This window comes from Salmo salar, chromosome 11 (assembly GCF_965601325.2).
Source record: "Salmo salar chromosome 11, fSalSal1, whole genome shotgun sequence".
Taxonomy (NCBI): domain Eukaryota; kingdom Metazoa; phylum Chordata; class Actinopteri; order Salmoniformes; family Salmonidae; genus Salmo; species Salmo salar.
The window spans coordinates 120,776,382-120,801,043 of NC_138301.1; the positions used below are offsets into that span (position 1 = coordinate 120,776,382).

Below are 24,662 nucleotides of genomic sequence, written 5' to 3' on the forward strand. Positions count from 1 at the left end.
TGTTCCGGGTAGCCTCTGAGAATAACATTGACGTATACACTGACATGGATACTTAGTTCATCAGGAAGTGTATAGCAGATGTTGTTCCTACCTTGACAATTAAAACCTACCCAAATCAGAAACCGCAAATCAAATCAAATCATTCACGCAAATCTGAAAGCGCGAACCACTGCATTTAACTATAACAAAGTGACTGGGAATATGGTCGAATACAAACAGTGTAGTTATTCCCTCCGTAAGGCAATCAAACAGGCAAAACGTCAGTACAGTACAGAGACAAAGTGGAATCGCAATTTAACGGCTCAGAAACAATACATATGTGGCAGGGTCTACAGACAATCACGGATTACAAAGGGGAAACCAGCCACGTCGCGGACAACGACGTCATGCTCCCGGACAAGCTAAACACCTTCTTCAACCGCTTTGAGGATAACACAGTGCCACCGACGTGGCCTGCTCTCTCCTCCTCCGTGGCCGACGTGAGTAAGACATTTAAACGTGTTAACCCTTGCAAGGATGCTGGCCCAGACGGCATCCCTAGCCGCATCCTCAGAGCATGCGCTGACCAGCTTGCTTGAGTGTTTACAGACATATTCAATCTCTCCCTATCCCAGTCTGCTGTCTCCTCTTGCTTCACCATTGTTCCTGTACCCAAGAATGCAAAGGTAACTGAACTAAATAACTATCGCCCCGTAGCACTCACTTCTGTCATCATGAAGTGACATGAGAGGCTAGTCAGGGATCATATCACCTCTACCTTACCTGCCACCCTAGACCGACTTCAATTTGCATAACGCTCCAATAGATCCACAGACGATGCAATCGCCATCACACTGCACACTGCCCTATCCCATCTGGACAAGAGGAATACCTACTGTTGAAGTCGGAAGTTTACATACACTTAGGGTGGAGTCATTAAAACTCGTTTTTCAACCACTCCATAAATTTCTTGTTAACAAACTATAGTTTTGGCAAGTCGGTTATAACATCTACTTTGTGCATTACTTTTCCATTAATTGTTTACAGACAGATTATTTCACTTATAATTCACTGTATCACAATTCCAGTGGGTCAGAAGTTTACATACACTAAGTTGACTGTGCCTTTAAACAGCTTGGAAAATTCCAGAAAATTATGTAATGGCTTTAGAAGCTTCTGATAGGCTAATTGACATCATGTGAGTCAATTGGAGGTGTAGCTGTGGATGTATTTCAAGGCCTACCTTCAAACTCAGTGCCTCTTTCCTTGACATCATGGGAAAATCAAAATAAATCAGCCAAGACCTCAGCCAAAAAATTGTAGACTTCCACAAGTCTGGTTCATCCTTGGGAGCAATTTCCAAACGCCTGAAGGTACCACGTTCATCTGTACAAACAAGAGTTTGCAAGTATAAACACCAAGGGACCATGCAGCCGTCATACCGCTCAGGAAGGAGACGCGTTCTGTCTCCTAGAGATGAACGTACTTTGGTGCGAAAAGTGCAAATCAATCCCAGAACAACAGCAAAGGACCTTGTGAAGATGTTGGACGAAACAGGTACAAAAGTATCTATATCCATGGTAAAACGAGTCCTATATCGGCAAAACCTGAAAGGCCGCTCAGCAAGGAAGAAGCCACTGCTCCAAAACCGCCATAAAAAAGACAGACTACGGTTTGCAACTGCACATGGGGACAAAGATCGTTGGAGAAATGTCCTCTGGTCTGATGAAACAAAAATAGATCTGTTTGGCCATAATGACCATCGTTATGTTTGGAGGAAAAAGGGGGAGGCTTGGATGCCGAAGAACACCATCCCAACCGTGAAGCATGGGGGTGGCACCATCATGTTGTGGTGGTGCTTTTCTGCAGGATGGACTGGTGCACTTCACAAAATAGATGGCATCATGAGGCAGGAAAATTATGTGGATATATTGAAGCAACATCTCAAGACATCAGGAAGTTAAAGCTTGGTCGCAAATGGGTCTTCCAAATGGACAATGACCCCAAGCATACTTCCAAAGTTTTGGCAAAATGGCTTAAGGACAACAAAGTCAAGGTATTAGAGTGGCCCTGACCTCAATCCTATAGAACATTTGGCCTACAAACCTGACTCAGTTACACCAGTTCTGTCAGGAGGAATGGGCCAAAATTCACCCAACTTATTGTGGGAAGCTTGTGGAAGGCTACCCAAAATGTAAAGGCAATGCTACCAAATACTATTTGAGGGTATGTTAACTTCTGACCCACTGGGAATGTGATGAAAGAAATAAAAGCTGAAATAAATCATTCTCTCTACTATTATTCTGACATTTCACATTCTTAAAATAAAGTGGTGAACCTAACTGATCTAAGGCAGGGATTTTTTACGAGGATTAAATGTCAGGAATTGTGAAAACTGAGTTTAAATGTATTTGACTAAGGTGTATGTAAACTTCCAACTTCAACTGTATGTAAGAATGCTGTTTATTGACTATAGCTCAGCCTTCAACACCTTAGTACCCTCCAAGCTCATCATTAAGCTCGGGCCCTGGGTCTGAACCTGGACCGAGAGACTGAAAAACAGCTTCTATCTCAAGGCCATCAGACTGTTAAATAGCCATCACTTGCCGGCTACCACCCGGTTACTCAACTCTGCACCTTAGAGGCTGCTGCCCTGTATACATAGACATGGAATCACTAGTCACTTTAATAATGGAACACTGGTCAGTTTAATAATGGAACACTGGTCAGTTTAATAATGGAACACTGGTCACTTTAATAACGGAACACTGGTCACTTTAATTATGGAACACTGGCCACTTTAATAATGGAACACTGGTTACTTTAATAATGGAACACTGGTCACCTTAATAATGGAACACTGGTTACTTTAATAATGGAACACTGGTTACTTTAATAATGGAACACTGGTTACTTTAATAATGGAACACTGGTCACTTTAATTATGGAACACTGGTCACTTTAATTATGGAACACTGGTCACTTTAATAATGGAACAAATCAAATCAAATCAAATTTATTTATATAGCCCTTCGTACATCAGCTGATATCTCAAAGTGCTGTACAGAAACCCAGCCTAAAACCCCAAACAGCAAGCAATGCATGTGAAAGAAGCACGGTGTCTAGGAAAAACTCCCTAGGAAAAACTCCCTAGAAAGGCCAAAAACCTAGGAAGAAACCTAGAGAGGAACCAGGCTATGAGGGGTGGCCAGTCCTCTTCTGGCTGTGCCGGGTGGATATTATAACAGAACATGGTCAAGATGTTAAATGTTCATAAATGACCAGCATGGTCAAATAATAAGAATCATAGTAGTTGTCGAGGGTGCAACAAGCACGTCCGGTGAACAGGTCAGGGTTCCATAGCCGCAGGCAGAACAGTTGAAACTGGAGCAGCAGCATGGCCAGGTGGACTGGGGACAGCAAGGAGTCATCATGCCAGGTAGTCCTGAGGCATGGTCCTATGGCTCAGGTCCTCCGAGAGAAAGAAAGAAATAAAGAGAGAAAGAGAGAATTAAATTCACACAGGACACCGGATAAGACAAGAGAAATACTCCAGATGTAACAGACTGACCCTAGCCCCCCGACACGTAAACTACTGCAGCATAAATACTGGAGGCTGAGACAGGAGGGGTCAGGAGACGCTGTGGCCCCATCCGATGAAACCCCCGGACAGGGCCAAACAGGCAGGATATAACCCCACCCACTTTGCCAAAGCACAGCCCCCACACCACTAGAGGGATGTCTCCAACCACCAACTTACCGTCCTAAGACAAGGCCGAGTATAGCCCACAAAGATCTCCACCACGGCACAACCCAAGGGGGGGGGGGGGCGCCAACCCAGACAGGAAGACCACGTCAGTGACTCAGCCCACTCAAGTGATGCACCCCTCCCATGGACGGCATGGAAGAACACCAGTACGCCAGTGACTCAGCCCCTGTAATAGGGTTAGAGGCAGAGAATCCCAGTGGAGAGAGGGGAACCGGCAAGGCAGAGACAGCAAGGGCGGTTTGTTGCTCCAGCCTTTCCATTCACCTTCACACTCCTGGGCCAGACTATACTTAATCATAGGACCTACTGAAGAGATGAGTCTTCAGTAAAGACTTAAAGGTTGAGACTGAGTCTGTGTCTCTCACATGGGTAGGCAGACCATTCCATAAAAATGGAGCTCTATAGGAGAAAGCCCTACCTCCAGCCGTTTGCTTAGAAATTCTAGGGACAATTAGGAGGCCTGCGTCTTGTGACCGTAGCGTAGGTGTAGGTATGTACGGCAGGACCAAATCGGAAAAATAGGTAGGAGCAAGCGTATGTAATGCTTTGTAGGTTAGCAGTAAAACCTTGAAATCAGCCCTTGCCTTAACAGGAAGCCAGTGTAGGGAGGCTAGCACTGGAGTAATATGATCAAATTTTTTGGTTCTAGTCAGGATTCTAGCAGCCGTATTTAGCACTAACTGAAGTTTATTTAGTGCTTTATCCGGGTAGCCGGAAAGTAGAGCATTGCAGTAGTCCAGCCTAGAAGTAACAAAAGCATGGATTAATTTTTCTGCGTCATTTTTGGACAGAAAGTTTCTGATTTTTGCAATGTTACGTAGATGGAAAAAAGCTGTCCTTGAAACAGTCTTGATATGTTCTTCAAAAGAGAGATCAGGGTCCAGAGTAACGCCGAGGTCCTTCACAGTTTTATTTGAGACGACTGTACAACCATCCAGATTAATTGTCAGATTCAACAGAAGATCTCTTTGTTTCTTGGGACCTAGAACAAGCATCTCTGTTTTGTCCGAGTTTAAAAGTAGAAAGTTTGCAGCCATCCACTTCTTTATGTCTGAAACACAGGCTTCTAGCGAGGGCAATTTTGGGGCTTCACCATGTTTCATTGAAATGTACAGCTGTGTGTCGTCCGCATAGCAGTGAAATCTAACATTATGTTTTCGAATGACATCCCCAAGAGGTAAAATATATAGTGAAAACAATAGTGGTCCTAGAACAGAACCTTGAGGAACACCGGAATTTACAATTGATTTGTCAGTGGACAAACCATTCACAGAGACAAACTGATATCTTTCCAACAGATAAGATCTAAACCAGGCCAGAACTTGTCCATGTAGACCAATTTGGGTTTCCAATCTCTCCAAAAGAATGTGGTGATCGATGGTATCAAAAGCGGCACTAAGATCTAGGAGCACGAGGACAGATGCAGAGCCTCGGTCTGATGTCATTAAAAGGTCATTTACCACCTTCACAAGTGCAGTCTCAGTGCTATGATGGGGTCTAAAACCAGACTGAAGCGTTTCGTATACATTGTTTGTCTTCAGGAAGGCAGTGAGTTGCTGTGCAACAGCTTTTTCAAAATGTTTTGAGAGGAATGGAAGATTCGATATAGGCCGATAGTTTTTTATAATTTCTGGATCAAGATTCGGCTTTTTTAAGAGAGGCTTTATTACTGCCACTTTTAGTGAGCTTGGTACACATCCGGTGGATAGAGAGCCGTTTATTATGTTCAACATAGGAGGGCCAAGCACAGGAAGCAGCTCTTTCAGTAGTTTAGTTGGAATAGGGTCCAGGATGCAGCTTGAGGATTTGGAGGCCATGATTATTTTCATCATTGTGTCAAGAGATATAGTACTAAAACACTTTAGTATCTCCCTTGATCCTAGGTCCTGGCAGAGTTGTGTAGACTCAGGACAATGGAGCTTTGGAGGAATACCCAGATTTAAAGAGGAGTCCGTAATTTGCTTTCTAATGATCATGATCTTTTCCTCAAAGAAGTTCATAAATGTATTACTGCTGAAGTGAAAGCCATCCTCCATTTGCGAATGCTGCTTTTTAGTTAGCTTTGCGACAGTATCAAAAATAAATTTCGGATTGTTCTTATTTTCCTCAATTAAGTTGGAAAAATAGGATGATCGAGCAGCAGTGAGGGCTCTTCGATACTGCACGGTACTGTCTTTCCAAGCTAGTCAGAAGACTTCCAGTTTGGTGTGGCGCCATTTCTGTTCCAATTTTCTGGAAGCTTGCTTCAGAGCTCGTGTATTTTCTGTATACCAGGGAGCTAGTTTCTTATGACAGATGTTTTTAATTTTTAGGGGTGCAACTGCATCTAGGGTATTGCGCAAGGTTAAATTGAGTTCCTCGGTTAGGTGGTTAACTGATTTTTGTCCTCTGACGTCCTTGGGTAGGCAGAGGGAGTCTGGAAGGGCATCAAGGATTCTTTGGGTTGTCTGAGAATTTATAGCACGACTTTTAATGCTCCTTGGTTGGGGTCTGAGCAGATTATTTGTTGCAATTGCAAACGCAATAAAATGGTGGTCCGATAATCCAGGATTATGAGGAAAAACATTAAGATCCACAACATTTATTCCATGGGACAAAACTAGGTCCAGAGTATGACTGTGGCAGTGAGTAGGTCCAGAGACATGTTGGACAAAACCCACTGAGTCGATGATGGCTCCGAAAGCCTTTTGGAGTGGGTCTGTGGACTTTTCCATGTGAATGTTAAAGTCACCAAAAATTTGAATATTATCTGCGATGACTACAAGATCCGATAGGAATTCAGAGAACTCAGTGAGGAACACTGCATATGGCCCAGGAGGCCTGTAAACAGTGGCTATAAAAAGTGATTGAGTAGGCTGCATAGATTTCATGACTAGAAGCTCAAAAGACGAAAATGTCATTGTTTTTTTTTTGGTAAATTGAAATTTGCTATCGTAAATGTTAGCAACACCTCCGCCTTTGTCGGATGCACGGGGGGTATGGTTACTAGTGTAACCAGGGGGTGAGGCCTCATTTAACACAGTAAATTCATCAGGCTTAAGCCATGTTTCAGTCAGGCCAATCACATCAAGATTATGATCAGTGATTAGTTCATTGACTATAACTGCCTTGGAAGTGAGGGATCTAACATTAAGTAACCCAATTTTGAGATGTGAGGTATCACAATGTCTTTCAATAATGGCAGGAATGGAGGAGGTCTTTATACTGGTGAGATTGCTAAAGCGAACACCGCCATTTTTAATTTTTCCCAACCTAGATCGAGGCACAGACACGGTCTCAATGGGGAAAGCTGAGCTGACTACGCTGACTGTGCTAGTGGCAGATTCCACTAAGCTGGCAGGCTGGCTAACAGCCTGCTGCCTGGCCTGCACCCTATTTCATTGTGGAGCTAGAGGAGTTAGAGCCCTGTCTATGTTCGTAGATAAGATGAGAGCACCCCTCCAGCTAGGATGGAGTCCGTCACTCCTCAACAGGCCAGGCTTAGTCCTGTTTGTGGGTGAGTCCCAGAAAGAGGGCCAATTATCTACAAATTCTATCTTTTGGGAGGGGCAGAACACCTGTCAGTTTAATAATGGAACACTGGTCACTTTAATAATGGAACACTGGTCACTTTAATAATGGAACACTGGTCACTTTAATAATGGAACACTGGTCACTTTAATAATGGAACACCGGTCACTTTTCTAATGGAACACTGGTCACTTTACTAATGGAACACTGGTCACTTTAATAATGGAACACTGGTCAGTTTAAGAATAGAACACTGGTCACTTTAATAATGGAACACTGGTCACTTTAATAACGGAACACTGGTCACTTTAATTATGGAACACTGGTCAGTTTAAGAATAGAACACTGGTCACTTTAATAATGGAACACTGGTTACTTTAATAATGGAACACTGGTCACTTTAATAATGGAACACTGGTCACTTTAATAATGGAACACTGGTCACTTTAATAACGGAACACTGGTCACTTTAATAATGGAACACTGGTCACTATAATAATGTTTACATACTGCTTTACTCAACTCATATGTAAATACTGTATTCTATTCTACTGTATTTTAGTCAATCCCACTCCGACATGGCTCGTCCTAATATATATATATTCTTAATTCCATTCTTTTACTTTTAGATTTGTGTGTATTGTTGTGAATTGTTAGATGCTACTGCACTGTTGGAGCTAAGAACACAAGCATTTCACTACTCCCACAATAACATCTGCTAAATATGTGTATGTGACCAATAAAATTTGATTTGATACAGTTTAGTACATTATACCACACACTACACGTTACAGGGGGAGTAGAATAAACTTTAAGTTGTACTATGTAGTTGTGTCATGTAATTATGGAAATGGTTAATGGGAATAATTATGCATTCCTCTGTGGATATTTAACGATATTGTGCTGCTATCCCTACACATTGGACACACACACACACACACACACACACACACACACACACACACACACACACACACACACACACACACACACACACACACACACACACCACACACACACACACACACACACACACACACACACACACACTGGGCACCAGAGGGGAGATATGTGCAGGGGCGGTTCTGGAGTGGGGCCAGGGGGGGCCAGTGCCCCTGTGACAACAATTTTGGACCCCCTTGTGGCCCCCCTAAATGTGGAGTATGAAATCATTTTTACATAACTGATTTTTGCTATGGTTCTTTTTTTACATCCGTTATTAGACAGTGGCAACGATGTTGATTATGAACATGGTCTTTTACCTGCTAATGCAGTGAAGAAAACGATATGACAACAATAACGTCTAATGTAACTGGCCCCTCTAACAGTACAACTGGCCCCAGCTTGGCCCCGCCAGTTGAAATGGTCTAGAACCGCCACTGGATATGTGAAGCTAAATGCCTTTTTGGTTTTCATGCAGTTTCCTAAAAACGTATTGATGTTTTATAATGAGAAGAGCCACCCAGTGGGAGTCTATTGAGAACTGTCTAGTGGGAGTCTATTGAGAACTGTCCGGTGGGAGTCTATTGAGAACTGTCCGGTGGGAGTCTATTGAGAGCCACCCAGTGGGAGTCTATTGAGAGCCACCCAGTGGGAGTCTATTGAGAACTGTCCGGTGGGAGTCTATTGAGAACTGTCCGGTGGGAGTCTATTGAGAACTGTCCAGTGGGAGTCTATTGAGAACTGTCCAGTGGGAGTCTGTTGAGAACTGTCTAGTGGGAGTCTATTGAGAACTGTCTAGTGGGAGTCTATTGAGAACTGTCCAGTGGGAGTCTATTGAGAACTGTCTAGTGGGAGTCTATTGAGAACTGTTTACTACTGTCTAGGTCTTCTTTCCTTCACAGCTCTCGTCGATGGGAATGATGACAGAATACCATCATTTCTTCTTCACTACATTGGTGAGCTCTGAATTCCTGAATCACTCGTCAAACTTTCTATCAACGTTCAAAGCAGCATACCATCTCCAGTTAAAGTACATTATATACCATTTGTATGCGTGCATGACTACGTTTCTTTAGATTAAATTGCAAATGTTACATATTATTATTATTATGAAGCTCTGAATGTGCACTTTTATAAATGTTAAAAAAAAAAACAGAATATAAATGTGAATAACATATAGGTGTTCAGACACAGCGTCTTCCATTCAGATCATCTCTTTATTCTTAATCTCCCTTTCCCTCCCCCTCTCTCTCCCCTGCTCTCCCCGTCTCCCTCTCTCTCCCCTGCTCTCCCCGTCTCCCTCTCTCTCCCCTGCTCTCCCCGTCTCCCTCTCCCTCTCTCTCCCTATCCGTCCCTCTCCGTCTCTCCTCTGCCCGTCCCTCTCCGTCTCTCCTCTACCTGTCTCTCTCCATCCGTCCCTCTCCGTCTCTCCCCATCCGTCCCTCTCCGTCTCTCCTCTGCCCGTCCCTCTCCGTCTCTCCTCTGCTCTCCCCCTCTCCCTGCTCTCCCCCTTTCCCTCTCTCTCCCCTGCTCTCCCCCTCTCCCCCCACCCGTCCCTCTCCCCCTCTCCCGTGCTCTCCCCCTCTCCCTCTCTCTCCCCTGCTCTCCCCCTCTCCCGTGCTCTCCCCCTCTCCCTGCTCTCCCCCTCTCCCCCCACCCGTCCCTCTCCCCCTCTCCCGTGCTCTCCCCCTCTCCCTCTCTCTCTCCCTGCTCTCCCCCTCTCCCCCTCTCCCTGCTCTCCCCTGCTCTCCCCCTCTCCCTCCCCAACCGTCCCTCTCCCCCTCTCCCGTGCTCTCCCCCTCTCCCTCTCTCTCTCCCTGCTCTCCCCCTCTCCCCCTCTCCCTGCTCTCCCCTGCTCTCCCCCTCTCCCTCCCCAACCGTCCCTCTCTAGGATCTGTTTGCGTTAGACCTGGAGCCATACCGCTACAGTGGCGTGAATATGACAGGTTTCAGGCTGTTGAATATAGACGACCCGTATGTAGCTTCCACCATGGAGAAGTGGTCTCTGGAGAGGCTTCAGGCTCCACCTAAACAGGAGAGTGGATTAATGGATGGAGTTATGACGGTTAGAATACACACACACACACACACACACACACACACACACACACACACACACACACACACACACACACACACACACACACACACACACATACATATACACACACACACATACACACACACACACACACACACACACACACACACACACATACACACACACAAATGAACGTATGTAAGCATGCACGTACGAACTCACACATGCAAACACACGCACACACATACACACACGTTTGGATTTTGAAAAATGTTATCTGTGATTTAATGTAACAGATGCCAAAGCCCCTAACTAACCTAAATGATTAATGAAACTAACCCTAACTAACCTAAATAATTAATGTACTGTTTTAACCCTAACTAACCTAATTAATTAATGTAACTAACCCTAACTAACCTAAATAATGAATGTAACTAACCCTAACTAACCTAAATAATGAATGTAACTAACCCTAACTAACCTAAATAATGAATGTAACTAACCCTAACTAACCTAAATGATTAATGTACTGTAACCCTAACTAACCTAAATGATTAATGTACTGTAACCCTAACTAACCTAAATGATTAATGTAACTAACCCTAACTAACCTAAATAATGAATGTTCTGTAACCCTAACTAACCTAAATGATTAATGTAACTAACCCTAACTAACCTAAATAATGAATGAAACTAACCCTAACTAACCTAAATGATTAATGTAACTAACCCTAACTAACCTAAATAATGAATGTAACTAACCCTAACTAACCTAAATAATGAATGTTCTGTAACCCTAACTAACCTAAATGATTAATGTAACTAACCCTAACTAACCTCTCTGAATGTAGTGTTATAACCTCTCTCCTCCGTGTGTTCCTACATAATGAATGTAGTGTTATAACCTCTCTCCTCCGTGTGTTCCTACATAATGAATGTAGTGTTTTAACCTCTCTCCTCCGTGTGTTCCTACATAATGAATGTAGTGTTATAACCTCTCTCCTCTGTGTGTTCCTACATAATGAATGTAGTGTTTTAACCTCTCTCCTCCGTGTGTTCCTACATAATGAATGTAGTGTTATAACCTCTCTCCTCCGTGTGTTCCTACCTAATGAATGTAGTGTTTTAAACTCTCTCCTCCGTGTGTTCCTACATAATGAATGTAGTGTTATAACCTCTCTCCTCCGTGTGTTCCTACATAATGAATGTAGTGTTATAACCTCTCTCCTCCGTGTGTTCCTACATAATGAATGTAGTGTTATAACCTCTCTCCTCCGTGTGTTCCTACATAATGAATGTAGTGTTATAACCTCTCTCCTCCGTGTGTTCCTACATAATGAATGTAGTGTTTTAACCTCTCTCCTCCGTGTGTTCCTACATAATGAATGTAGTGTTATAACCTCTCTCCTCCGTGTGTTCCTACATAATGAATGTAGTGTTTTAACCTCTCTCCTCCGTGTGTTCCTACATAATGAATGTAGTGTTTTAACCTCTCTCCTTTAACCGTGTGTTCCTACATAATGAATGTAGTGTTATAACCTCTCTCCTCCGTGTGTTCCTACATAATGAATGTAGTGTTATAACCTCTCTCCTCCGTGTGTTCCTACATAATGAATGTAGTGTTATAACCTCTCTCCTCCGTGTGTTCCTACATAATCAATGTAGTGTTATAACCTCTCTCCTCCGTGTGTTCCTACATAATGAATGTAGTGTTATAACCTCTCTCCTCCGTGTGTTCCTACATAATGAATGTAGTGTTTTAACCTCTCTCCTCCGTGTGTTCCTACATAATGAATGTAGTGTTATAACCTCTCTCCTCCGTGTGTTCCTACATAATGAATGTAGTGTTTTAACCTCTCTCCTCCGTGTGTTCCTACATAATGAATGTAGTGTTATAACCTCTCTCCTCCGTGTGTTCCTACATAATGAATGTAGTGTTATAACCTCTCTCCTCCGTGTGTTCCTACATAATGAATGTAGTGTTTTAACCTCTCTCCTCCGTGTGTTCCTACATAATGAATGTAGTGTTATAACCTCTCTCCTCCGTGTGTTCCTACATAATGAATGTAGTGTTATAACCTCTCTCCTCCGTGTGTTCCTACATAATGAATGTAGTGTTATAACCTCTCTCCTCCGTGTGTTCCTACATAATGAATGTAGTGTTATAACCTCTCTCCTCCGTGTGTTCCTACATAATGAATGTAGTGTTATAACCTCTCTCCTCCGTGTGTTCCTACATAATGAATGTAGTGTTTTAACCTCTCTCCTCCGTGTGTTCCTACATAATGAATGTAGTGTTATAACCTCTCTCCTCCGTGTGTTCCTACATAATGAATGTAGTGTTATAACCTCTCTCCTCCGTGTGTTCCTACATAATGAATGTAGTGTTATAACCTCTCTCCTCCGTGTGTTCCTACATAATGAATGTAGTGTTATAACCTCTCTCCTCCGTGTGTTCCTACATAATGAATGTAGTGTTTTAACCTCTCTCCTCCGTGTGTTCCTACATAATGAATGTAGTGTTTTAACCTCTCTCCTCCGTGTGTTCCTACATAATGAATGTAGTGTTATAACCTCTCTCCTCCGTGTGTTCCTACATAATGAATGTAGTGTTATAACCTCTCTCCTCCGTGTGTTCCTACATAATGAATGTAGTGTTATAACCTCTCTCCTCCGTGTGTTCCTACATAATGAATGTAGTGTTATAACCTCTCTCCTCCGTGTGTTCCTACATAATGAATGTAGTGTTATAACCTCTCTCCTCCGTGTGTTCCTACATAATGAATGTAGTGTTATAACCTCTCTCCTCCGTGTGTTCCTACATAATGAATGTAGTGTTATAACCTCTCTCCTCCGTGTGTTCCTACATAATGAATGTAGTGTTTTAACCTCTCTCCTCCGTGTGTTCCTACATAATGAATGTAGTGTTTTAACCTCTCTCCTCCGTGTGTTCCTACATAATGAATGTAGTGTTATAACCTCTCTCCTCCGTGTGTTCCTACATAATGAATGTAGTGTTATAACCTCTCTCCTCCGTGTGTTCCTACATAATGAATGTAGTGTTATAACCTCTCTCCTCCGTGTGTTCCTACATAATGAATGTAGTGTTATAACCTCTCTCCTCCGTGTGTTCCTACATAATGAATGTAGTGTTTTAACCTCTCTCCTCCGTGTGTTCCTACATAATGAATGTAGTGTTATAACCTCTCTCCTCCGTGTGTTCCTACATAATGAATGTAGTGTTATAACCTCTCTCCTCCGTGTGTTCCTACATAATGAATGTAGTGTTTTAACCTCTCTCCTTTAACCATGTGTTCCTGGTTCCAGACGGAGGCAGCGTTGATGTATGACGCGGTGTTCATGGTTGCCGTGGCGTCGCAGCGAGCCACTCAGATGACTGTCAGCTCCCTGCAGTGTCACCGACACAAACCCTGGCGCTTTGGACCGCGCTTCATGAACCTCTTCAAAGAGGTTAGTAAACATTTGATTTCATAACCATTATGAGTTTTTGTCAACAAACAAACAAAAAATAATTAATTGGTCTTTTTTTGTTTGGAGTGCTCCATGTGAGCAAACGAGTATGTCTGGTTTCTCTGTCCTGATAACGCTGAGGCAGACCACACACAGAAGTAGGCCTACCTGGTCTACTCCTGATAACGCTGAGGCAGACCACACACAGAAAGTAGACCTACCTGGTCTACTCCTGATAACGCTGAGGCAGACCACACACAGAAAGTAGGCCTACCTGGTCTACTCCTGATAACGCTGAGGCAGACCACACACAGAAAGTAGGCCTACCTGCTATACTCCTGATAACGCTGAGGCAGACCACACACAGAAAGTAGGCCTACCTGGTCTACTGCATGAAAAAGTAGGAACATGCCCATTTGGCAATGCCTGATTTCTGATTGTCATAACTCACCATTTCTCAGTAATTTTTTTCACTAGGCTTCATTATGAAAGAGCAAAATATCATGATCTGATGATTCCAGTGGAAACGTCATTTAAAAAAAACAGCTGTATGTCCTCTTGAGGGCCCGCAATAGGCTAATTAATGTCACATGTTCTCTAGCGACAGCTTCGGGGCTCTCTGTGTACTTTTAAGGGCCAGCCGTGCTGCCCTGTTCAGTTGTGTGGTCAGGTGCCACAAAGAGGGACCTCGGAAAATTACAATTGGCTCAGAACAGGGCAGCACGGCTGGCCCTTAAATGTACACAGACAGCTAACATTAATGATATGCATGTCAATCTCTCCTGGCTCAAAGTGGAGGAGAGATTGACTTCATCGCTACTTATTTTTGTAAGAAGTGTTGACAAGCTGAAGGCACCGAGGTGTCTGTTTAAACTACTGGCACACAGCTCAGACACCCATGCATACCCCACAAGACATGACATCAGAGGTCTCTTCACTGTCCCCAAGTCCAGAACAGACTATGGGAGGCGCACAGTACTACATAGAGCCATGACTACATGGAACTCTATTCCACATCAAGTAACTGATGCAGCAGGAGAATGAGATTCAAAAAACAGATAAAATACACCTTATGGAACAGCGGGGACTGTGAAGAGACACACACACACACACACACACACACACACACACACACACACACACACACACACACACACACACACACACACACACACACACACACACACACACACACACACACACACACACACACAGGCACAGACACACATGGATGTTATATTGTAGATATGTGATAGTGGAGTAGTGGTCTGAGGGAACACACTAAATGTATTGGGTATGAAATGTAGTGTCATGTAATATTTTAAACTGTAATAACTGCCTTAATGTTGCTGGACCCCAGGAAGAGTAGCTGCTGCCTTGGCAGGAACTAATGGGGATCCATAATAAACCCCAGGAAGAGTAGCTGCTGCCTTGGCAGGAACTAATGGGGATCCATAATAAACCCCAGGAAGAGTAGCTGCTGCCTTGGCAGGAACTAATGGGGATCCATAATAAACCCCAGGAAGAGTAGCTGCTGCCTTGGCAGGAACTAACGGGGATCCATAATAAACCCCAGGAAGAGTAGCTGCTGCCTTGGCAGGAACTAACGGGGATACATAATAAACCCCAGGAAGAGTAGCTGCTGCCTTGGCAGGAACTAACGGGGATCCATAATAAACCCCAGGAAGAGTAGCTGCTGCCTTGGCAGGAACTAATGGGGATCCATAATAAACCCCAGGAAGAGTAGCTGCTGCCTTGGCAGGAACTAATGGGGATCCATAATAAACCCCAGGAAGAGTAGCTGCTGCCTTGGCAGGAACTAACGGGGATCCATAATAAACCCCAGGAAGAGTAGCTGCTGCCTTGGCAGGAACTAACGGGGATACATAATAAACCCCAGGAAGAGTAGCTGCTGCCTTGGCAGGAACTAACGGGGATCCATAATAAACCCCAGGAAGAGTAGCTGCTGCCTTGGCAGGAACTAATGGGGATCTATAATAAACCCCAGGAAGAGTAGCTGCTGCCTTGACAGGAACTAACGGGGATCCATAATAAACCCCAGGAAGAGTAGCTGCTGCCTTGACAGGAACTAACGGGGATCCATAATAAACCCCAGGAAGAGTAGCTGCTGCCTTGATCCTTAATAAATATAAGATAACAGGGTCTCGACTGACTGCACTTCGGCATTGTAATCAACTTGATAGGGATAATGTTCTTCACTTATGAATCCCGGTTTCAACTGTACCGGGCAGATGGCAGACATGTATGGTGTCGTGTGGGCGAGCGGTTTGCTAATGTCAACGTTGTGAACAGAGTTCCCCATGGTGGCGGTGAAGTTATGGTATGGGCAGGCATAAGCTATGGGCAATGAACACAATTGCATTTTATCGATGGCAATTTGAATGCACAAAGATACCGTGACAAGATCCTGAGGCCCACCGTCAACGGAGCTCATCCTGTTTGTTCTCCAGTGACGTTCTCCTGTGACTACACGTTTGCCAATAGAACAGAGTGCAATGGCGGTCTATTTCCTTGCCGACGTAGACTCGTCAGGATGCCGCCTCTCACCTGCCTTTCTTTCGCTGCCGCTTCCTCCTTCGAGTCCTGGGGATTAGGGCCTGGTCCGGACTAAGCAGAACATTGAAGTTAGCGATCGCTGTTCTGACGTCCGGAGCTGTCGACTTTTTGAAGTTAGCGATCGCTGTTCTGACGTCCGGAAGCTGTTTTCGGTCATAGGAAATGATGGCGTAGACATGATGTAAAAAATTGTTTTAAAAAAGTTAGCTCAGTTGGTAGAGCGTTTGCGACGCCAGGATAGTGGGTTCGATTCCCGGGAAATATTTGCACGCATGACTGTAAGTCGCTTTGGATAAAAAGTGTCTGCTAATATGTTGCATGATTGAGTTTGTTATCATAGTTTTTCTCCAACAAGGGAAAGTTCATATCAAACTCTTCTCCCGCTGACTGAGTGGTCTAAACACCTTGACGTCTATGCTGTTTTAAAACCTAATGTGTGTGTGTCCATGCGTTTGTGTCATTGTATAACTTATTATGTAATAAAGTGGTCCAATTTATTATAATTTGTAATAAATCATATACATTTTCTAAAATGCAAAATAAAAGCACCCCAAAAAAGTATGTAAACTTAATATGATGAACAGGAAGGACATTTACGATCACGGGTGGCCAATATGATCTATCTGAAAGCCACGCCCCCTAATAAATCACGCCTCCTGAAAATAACCTAAGGATTAGATTAGATGCTAGGTTAACTTACATCTAGACGTTCCGCTAGCGGAACACCACTCCAATATCCAATGATAGGGCATGGCGCGAAATACAAACTCCTCGAAAATCCGAAAACTTCCATTTTTTCAAACATATTACTATTTTACACCATTTTAAAGACAAGACTCTCTTTATCTAACCACACTGTCCGATTTCAAAAAGGCTTTACAACGAAAGCAAAACATTAGATTATGTCAGCAGAGTACCCAGCCAGAAATAATCAGACACCCATTTTTCAAGCTAGCATATAATGTCACAAAAACCAAAACCACAGCTAAATGCAGCACTAACCTTTGATGATCTTCATCAGATGACACTCCTAGGACATTATGTTATACAATACATGCATGTTTTGTTCAATCAAGTACATATTTATATCAAAAAACAGCTTTTTACATTAGCATGTGACGTTCAGAACTAGCATTCCCACCGAACACTTCCGGTGAATTTACTAAATTACTCACGATAAACGTTCACAAAAAACATAACAATTATTTTAAGAATTATAGATACAGAACTCCTTTATGCAATCGCGGTGTCCGATTTTAAAATAGCTTTTCGGTGAAAGCACATTTTGCAATATTCTGAGTAGATAGCTTGCCATCACGGGCTAGCTAATTTGACACCCACCAAGTTTGGTACTCACCAAACTCAGATTTACTATAAGAAAAATTGGATTACCTTTGCTGTTCTTCGTCAGAATGCACTCCCAGGACTTCTACTTCAACAACAAATGTTGGTTTGGTTCCAAATAATTCATAGATATATCCAAATAGCGCCGTTTTGTTCGTGCGTTCAAGACACTATCCGAAGGGTAACGAAGGGTGACGCGCGGACGCGTATAGTGACAAAAAAATTCAAAATATTCCATTACCGTACTTCGAAGCATGTCAAACGCTGTTTAAAATCAATTTTTAATGCGATTTTTCTCATAAAATAGCGATAATATTCAGACCGGGAGTCGTTGTTTTCGTTCAAAGACTGAAAAAGTAAAATGGACTCTTCACGTCTCATTGTTCTCAGATCGACCACTTACCAAATGCGCTACTGTTTTTTAGCCAGTAACTGCAGAGTCATCAGTCAACGTTCTGGCGCCTTCTGAGAGCCTATGGGAGCCTTAGAAAGTGTCACGTTACAGCAGAGATCCTCTGTTTTGGATAGAGATGACAAAGAAGGCCAAGTAATGGTCAGACAGGGTACTTCCTGTACAGAATCTTCTCAGGTTTTGGCCTGCCATTTGAGTTCTGTTATACTCACAGACACCATTCAAACAGTTTTAGAAATTTTGGAGTGTTTTCTATCCAAAGCTACTAATTATATGCATATTCTAGTTTCTGGGCAGGAGTAATAACCAGATTAAATCGGGTACGTTTTTTATCCGGCCGTGAAAATACTGCCCCCTATCCATAACAAGTTAACCCAGCATGATGGTTAAATTAACCGAACTGATGGTTAAATTAATCCCATGTTATACACGCAACCCATTTGGTTCTGTCAAAAGCATATGTTCTGTCCAATATTTACCCAGCAATGGGTTTCCAAATAACCCAAATTGTATACAGTTAGCCCATTGGTGTGAATCAGGCTTTAGGTGTGTCATGAACATTCATAGAAAAATCATTAGGGTTCACAAGGTTACAACAAAGATACAAACCCTGTCACCTTCGTGAGCTTATTCAAAGATGAGAGTCCTAAACCTTGGCCCAAATATGAATCACATTTCTACTTTGTAGTGCTGTTAAGCTTTTTCTTTTGAGATGTTAATTTTAAAATACAGAAACACCTCTAAAGGCTACGTTCTAAAGTGCCTGAGACCGAGCCAAGAGGAACTACTTTATTCTACGTTTCTTCTCCCATCTCAACAGTTTACCATCTCAACCCCCCCAAGAAATATGGATTTATGGGTAAAAAAATAAAATCTATTCCCTGCCTGCCTGCATACTAACAGAAATGAGTCCTTTGATGCACGAGGAGCGCTCTGATCTTTTAAGTCTTAAATCCACTTGTGATGATTTGCCTGGAACGTAGAGAGAGGAGGAACGAGTGGATAGGTGGGTTGGGGATAGATAGTATGTGTCCAGCCCTCCAAAAGCCTCTCTTTTTTTTTTAAGAAGAAGTTTGGACACACCTACTCATTCAAGGGTTTTTCTTTATCTTTCCTACATTGTAGAATAAAAGTGAAGACATCAAAACGATAAAATAACACATATGGAATCATGTAGTAACACACACAGTGACTCACTCCACTGTATGAATTAATTATTTTTTTATTACTTTCCCTGTCCCCCATACGTACATCTGTAAGGTCCAATTCAATCATTTACATTTCAAACACATATTCAACTACAAAGACCAGGGAGCTTTAAAAAATATATATATTTTTGAAAAGCCTCATGAAGAAGGTCAGCGATTAGTTAACAATAACAAATCAGACATTGTATAGGTATCTTTTTTAAGCAACAGCTATGGAGTTTAATGGCTGTGAGAAAACTGTTAGGTTTCCACCAGACATAATGGGACCAATGTCGTCCAAAAAAAGTTGCAACCTGGATGATCATCAAGACTATTTGAGGAGATGATTCAAAACTTTTTGAACGAGATAGGTTCCAAAACTACAACAACAGAAAAACATTCCACAGTAAGAACCTCATACCAACGGTCCAGCATAGTGGTGGTAGCGTGATGGTTTGGAGATGATTTACTGCCTCAGGACCTGGAGCGTTTGTCTTATTGAAGGAATCCTGAATTCTGCTCTGTATCAGAGAATTCTACAGGAGAATGTCAGGCACTGTTATAGTTTGGCAACTTCAATTAGACTTCATCTCCCCCAACCTTGCACCTGTACAGAGTCGAAAGTTGGCTTTCAAAGCGTCAATTAGACTCCCTCTCCCCTAACCCTGCACCTGTACAGGGAGAAAGTTGGCTCAGATACACAGAAGGATGACATTGTTCTCTCTTTTCTCTCAAACCCCCCCCCCTCCTCTCTCTCTTTCTCTCTCTTTCTCCCCTATCTCTGTCCCTCTCTCTCTCTCCACCTCTATCTCTCTCCCGCTCTCAACTCCCTCTCTCCTCTCCTCCGCAGGCCCAGTGGGACGGTCTGACAGGTCATATAGTCCTTAATAAGACAGATGGTCTGAGGAGAGACTTTGACTTGGACATCATCAGTCTGAAGGAAGATGGCACAGCAAGGGTGAGTACAGACCAGGGGGTGGGTTGGTCGGGTGGGTGCGCACGTGCCCTGCCAATAACAACCAGGCTTTCCTTGTCCAGAGCTTTACCGTTCCATAGAGAGTAATTGTTGAGGTGGGATGTGTGTGTGTGTGTGTGTGTGTGGGCTCATCAGTGGGTCTCATCAATGACCATCATGTAAACGTATTGATGGAGGCAGCAGATGCTCCCCAGTGTACAGATGAGCGTCAAGGAGAGTATGTCTCTACTGGTTAACTGCCTGTTTTCTCCTCTCTGCCTCTCTTCTCATAAGGGCTTTGTTGAAGGCTCCAGTCGCCTCACTAAAAGGTGGAGCAAGGTTTGTGCCCACAACTCCCCCCTATAAGTATGTAACCTTGTGATATACCTCCTCTTTACTCTACTAAAGATCAGCCCCCAAATATTACCCTACTCCCACCTGACAGTCCTCTATACCTTAATGTTGGTCTGTTTCCTAGTTATTTTAAAACTACCAGTGGAATTCCCTCTACCACAACTTGATGTCGATGTTGACCTACACGTACTTTGGTCCTATTCTCTCTCCCCCCCATCTCTCTCTCTCTCCCACATCTCTCTCTCTCTCTCCCACATCTCTCTCTCTCTCCCCCCCATCTCTCTCTCTCTCCCACATCTCTCTCTCTCTCTCCCACATCTCTCTCTCTCTCCCCCCATCTCTCTCTCCTCCCATCTCTCTCTCTCTCTCCCACATCTCTCTCCCCCATCTCTCTCTCTCTCCCGCATCTCTCTCTCCCCATCTCTCCCTCTCTTTCTCTCCCCATCTCTCTCTCTCCCCCATCTCTCTCTCTCTCCCACATCTCTCTCTCTCTCTCCCACATCTCTCTCTCTCCCCCCATCTCTCTCTCCTCCCATCTCTCTCTCTCTCTCCCACATCTCTCTCTCTCTCCCACATCTCTCTCCCCCATCTCTCTCTCTCTCCCGCATCTCTCTCTCCCCATCTCTCCCTCTCTTTCTCTCCCCATCTCTCTCTCTCCCCCATCTCTCTCTCTCCCCATCTCTCTCTCATCTCTCTCCCCCATCTCTCTCTCTCCCGCATCTCTCTCTCCACCCATCTCTCTCTCTCTCCATCTTTCTCTCTCTCTCCCCATCTCTCTCTCTCTCTCTCCCCATCTCTCTCTCTCTCTCTCCCCATCTCTCTCTCTCTCCCCATCTCGCTCTCTCTCTCTCTCTCCCACATCTCTCTCTCTCCCGCATCTCTCTCCCATCTCTCTCTCTCTCCCATCTCTATCTCTCCCTATCTCTCTCTCCATCTCCCTTTGTCGCTCTCTTCCTCTTTATACAGTATGACAGGCTGTACATAAGGCGCCGCTGGGTGTGTGATGGTTATGTTATGGTGCTGAGAGAGAGATCTTTTTTTAGGGCGGCCATTTATTATTGTTGAGCAGCTCTGAGGGGGGAGATAAATTCAAATGGTGTTTTGGGACGAAGTTGATGTCTTTCAGAGTGTGATTTCTTCATCTAATAGACAGTCAGTCCATCCTTCAGAAAAGCACCTGGATGGAATCAGTCTATAGAAAGAAGGGGTTGTCTTACACAATGACCTCTACGACCCCCCTCTGACCCTCTACGACCCCCCTCTGGACCTCTACAACCCCCCTCTGGACCTCTACGACCCTCTGGACCTCTACGACCCCCCTCTGACCCTCTACGACCCCCCTCTGACCCTCTACGACCCCCCTCTGGACCTCTACAACCCCCCTCTGGACCTCTATGACCCACTCTGACCCTCTGCGACCCCCCTCTGGACCTCTACGACCCCCCTCTGGACCTCTACGACCCCTTCTGGACCTCTAGGACCCCTTCTGGACCTCTACGACCCCCTCTGGACCTCTACGACCCCTTCTGACCCTCTATGACCCCCCTCTCTGACCCTCTACGACCCCCCTCTCTGACCATCTACGACCCCCCTCTCTGACCATCTACGACCCCTTCTGGACCTCTACGACCCCCTCTCTGACCCTCTACGACCCCCTCTCTGACCATCTACGACCCCTTCTGGACCTCTACGACCCCCTCTCTGACCCTCTACGACCCCCTCTCTGACCATCTACGACCCCCCTCTGGACCTCTACGACCCCCCTCTCTGACCCTTTACGACCCCCTCTCTGACCCTCTACAATCCCCCTCTACGACCCCCCTCTCTGACCCTCTACGACCCCCTCTCTGACCCTCTACAACCCCCCTCTACGACCCCCTCTCTGACCCTCTCTGACCCCACTCTGACCCTCTACAACCCCACTCTGACCCTCTACAACCCCCCTCTGGACCTCTACGACCCCTTCTGGACCTCTACGACCCCCTCTCTGACCCTCTACAACCCCCCTCTATGACCCCCTCTCTGACCATCTACAACCCCTCTCTGACCCTCTACGACCCCACTCTGACCCTCTACAACCCCACTCTGACCCTCTACGACCCCCCCTCTGACCCTCTATGACCCCCTCTCTGACCCTCTACGACCCCCCCCTGACCCTCTACGACCCCCCCTCTGACCCTCTACGACCCCTCTCTACGACCACCCCCTCTGACCCTCTACGACCCCCCTCTACGACCCCCCTAGGACCCCTCTGACCCTTACAGCCGATAAAAGGGTTACATTTACATTTACGTCATTTAGCAGACGCTCTTATCCAGAGCGACTTACAAATTGGTGCATTCAAAGGTAATATCTGTTATCTTTTTTCTTTTTGTTTAACATTTATTAAACAACGACACCCCGTTTAGCTAAAGAACAACATTTCCTAAAGCGACATGTTGGAGACGACACAATGTGTTTCTGAGGAGAAACACAGATTTTAGTACAACCAACCACAGTCTGGTTTTGTTGGATTACTTTGAGTCACTATTGTGGCAGAAACTAGACTATCTTTGTTTAAACCATTTGTCTAATAAATTCACTCAACATCCACTCTGTCAGATTAGTGGAGTTAACATCGAAACTGTTAATATGGAAACTGTTAGTTAATATGGAAACTGTTAGTTAATATGGAAACTGTTATTGTAACTGTTAGTTAATATGGAAACTGTTAGTTAATATGGTAACTGTTAGTTAATATGGAAACTGTTAGTTAATATGGTAACTGTTAGTTAATATGGAAACTGTTAGTTAATATGGAAACTGTTAGTTAATATGGAAACGGTTAGTTAATATGGAAACTGTTAGTTAATATGGTAACTGTTAGTTAATATGGAAACTGTTAGTTAATATGGAAACTGTTAGTTAATATGGAAACTGTTAGTTAATATGGTAACTGTTAGTTAATATGGAAACTGTTAGTTAATATGGAAACTGTTAGTTAATATGGTAACTGTTAGTTAATATGGAAACTGTTAGTTAATATGGAAACTGTTATTGTAACTGTTAGTTAATATGGAAACGGTTAGTTAATATGGAAACTGTTAGTTAATATGGAAACTGTTATTGTAACTGTTAGTTAATATGGAAACTGTTAGTTAATATGGTAACTGTTAGTTAATATGGAAACTGTTAGTTAATATGGTAACTGTTAGTTAATATGGAAACTGTTAGTTAATATGGAAACGGTTAGTTAATATGGAAACGGTTAGTTAATATGGAAACTGTTAGTTAATATGGAAACTGTTGGTTAATATGGAAACTGTTAGTTAATATGGAAACTGTTAGTTAATATGGTAACTGTTAGTTAATATGGAAACTGTTAGTTAATATGGAAACTGTTATTGTAACTGTTAGTTAATATGGAAACTGTTAGTTAATATGGAAACTGTTAGTTAATATGGAAACTGTTATTGTAACTGTTAGTTAATATGGAAACTGTTATTGTAACTGTTAGTTAATATGGTAACTGTTAGTTAATATGGAAACTGTTATTGTAACTGTTAGTTAATATGGAAATGGTTAGTTAATATGGTAACTGTTAGTTAATATGGTAATTGTTATTGTAACTGTTAGTTAATATGGTAACCGTTAGTTAATATGGAAACTGTTAGTTAATATGGAAACTGTTATTGTAACTGTTAGTTAATATGGTAACTGTTAGTTAATATGGAAACTGTTAGTTAATATGGTAACTGTTATTGCAACTGTTAGTTAATATGGTAACTGTTAGTTAATATGGTAACTGTTAGTTAATATGGTAACTGTTATTGTAACTGTTAGTTAATATGGTAACTGTTAGTTAATATGGTAACTGTTAGTTAATATGGTAACTGTTATTGCAACTGTTAGTTAATATGGTAACTGTTAGTTAATATGGTAACTGTTAGTTAATATGGAAACTGTTAGTTAATATGGTAACTGTTAGTTAATATGGTAACTGTTAGTTAATATGGTAACTGTTAGTTAATAGGGTAACTGTTATTGTAACTGTTAGTTAATATGGAAACTGTTAGTTAATATGGTAACTGTTAGTTAATATGGAAACTGTTAGTTAATATGGAAACTGTTAGTTAATATGG

At 43.2% G+C, this 24,662-nt stretch overlaps 1 protein-coding gene across 1 annotated transcript in view; it reads left to right on the forward strand.

Moving 5' to 3' along the window:
- The window catches only part of grik1a (glutamate receptor, ionotropic, kainate 1a), a 91,070-nt gene that overhangs the window by 33,444 nt on the left and 32,964 nt on the right, over positions 1-24,662 (forward strand). Inside the window, exons 6-10 of the mRNA XM_045690248.2 lie at positions 9,103-9,156; positions 10,092-10,265; positions 13,569-13,712; positions 20,083-20,190; positions 20,482-20,526. Of these exons, the coding sequence (XP_045546204.1) occupies positions 9,103-9,156; positions 10,092-10,265; positions 13,569-13,712; positions 20,083-20,190; positions 20,482-20,526 (525 nt within the window). The remainder of the gene's footprint in view (positions 1-9,102; positions 9,157-10,091; positions 10,266-13,568; positions 13,713-20,082; positions 20,191-20,481; positions 20,527-24,662) is intronic.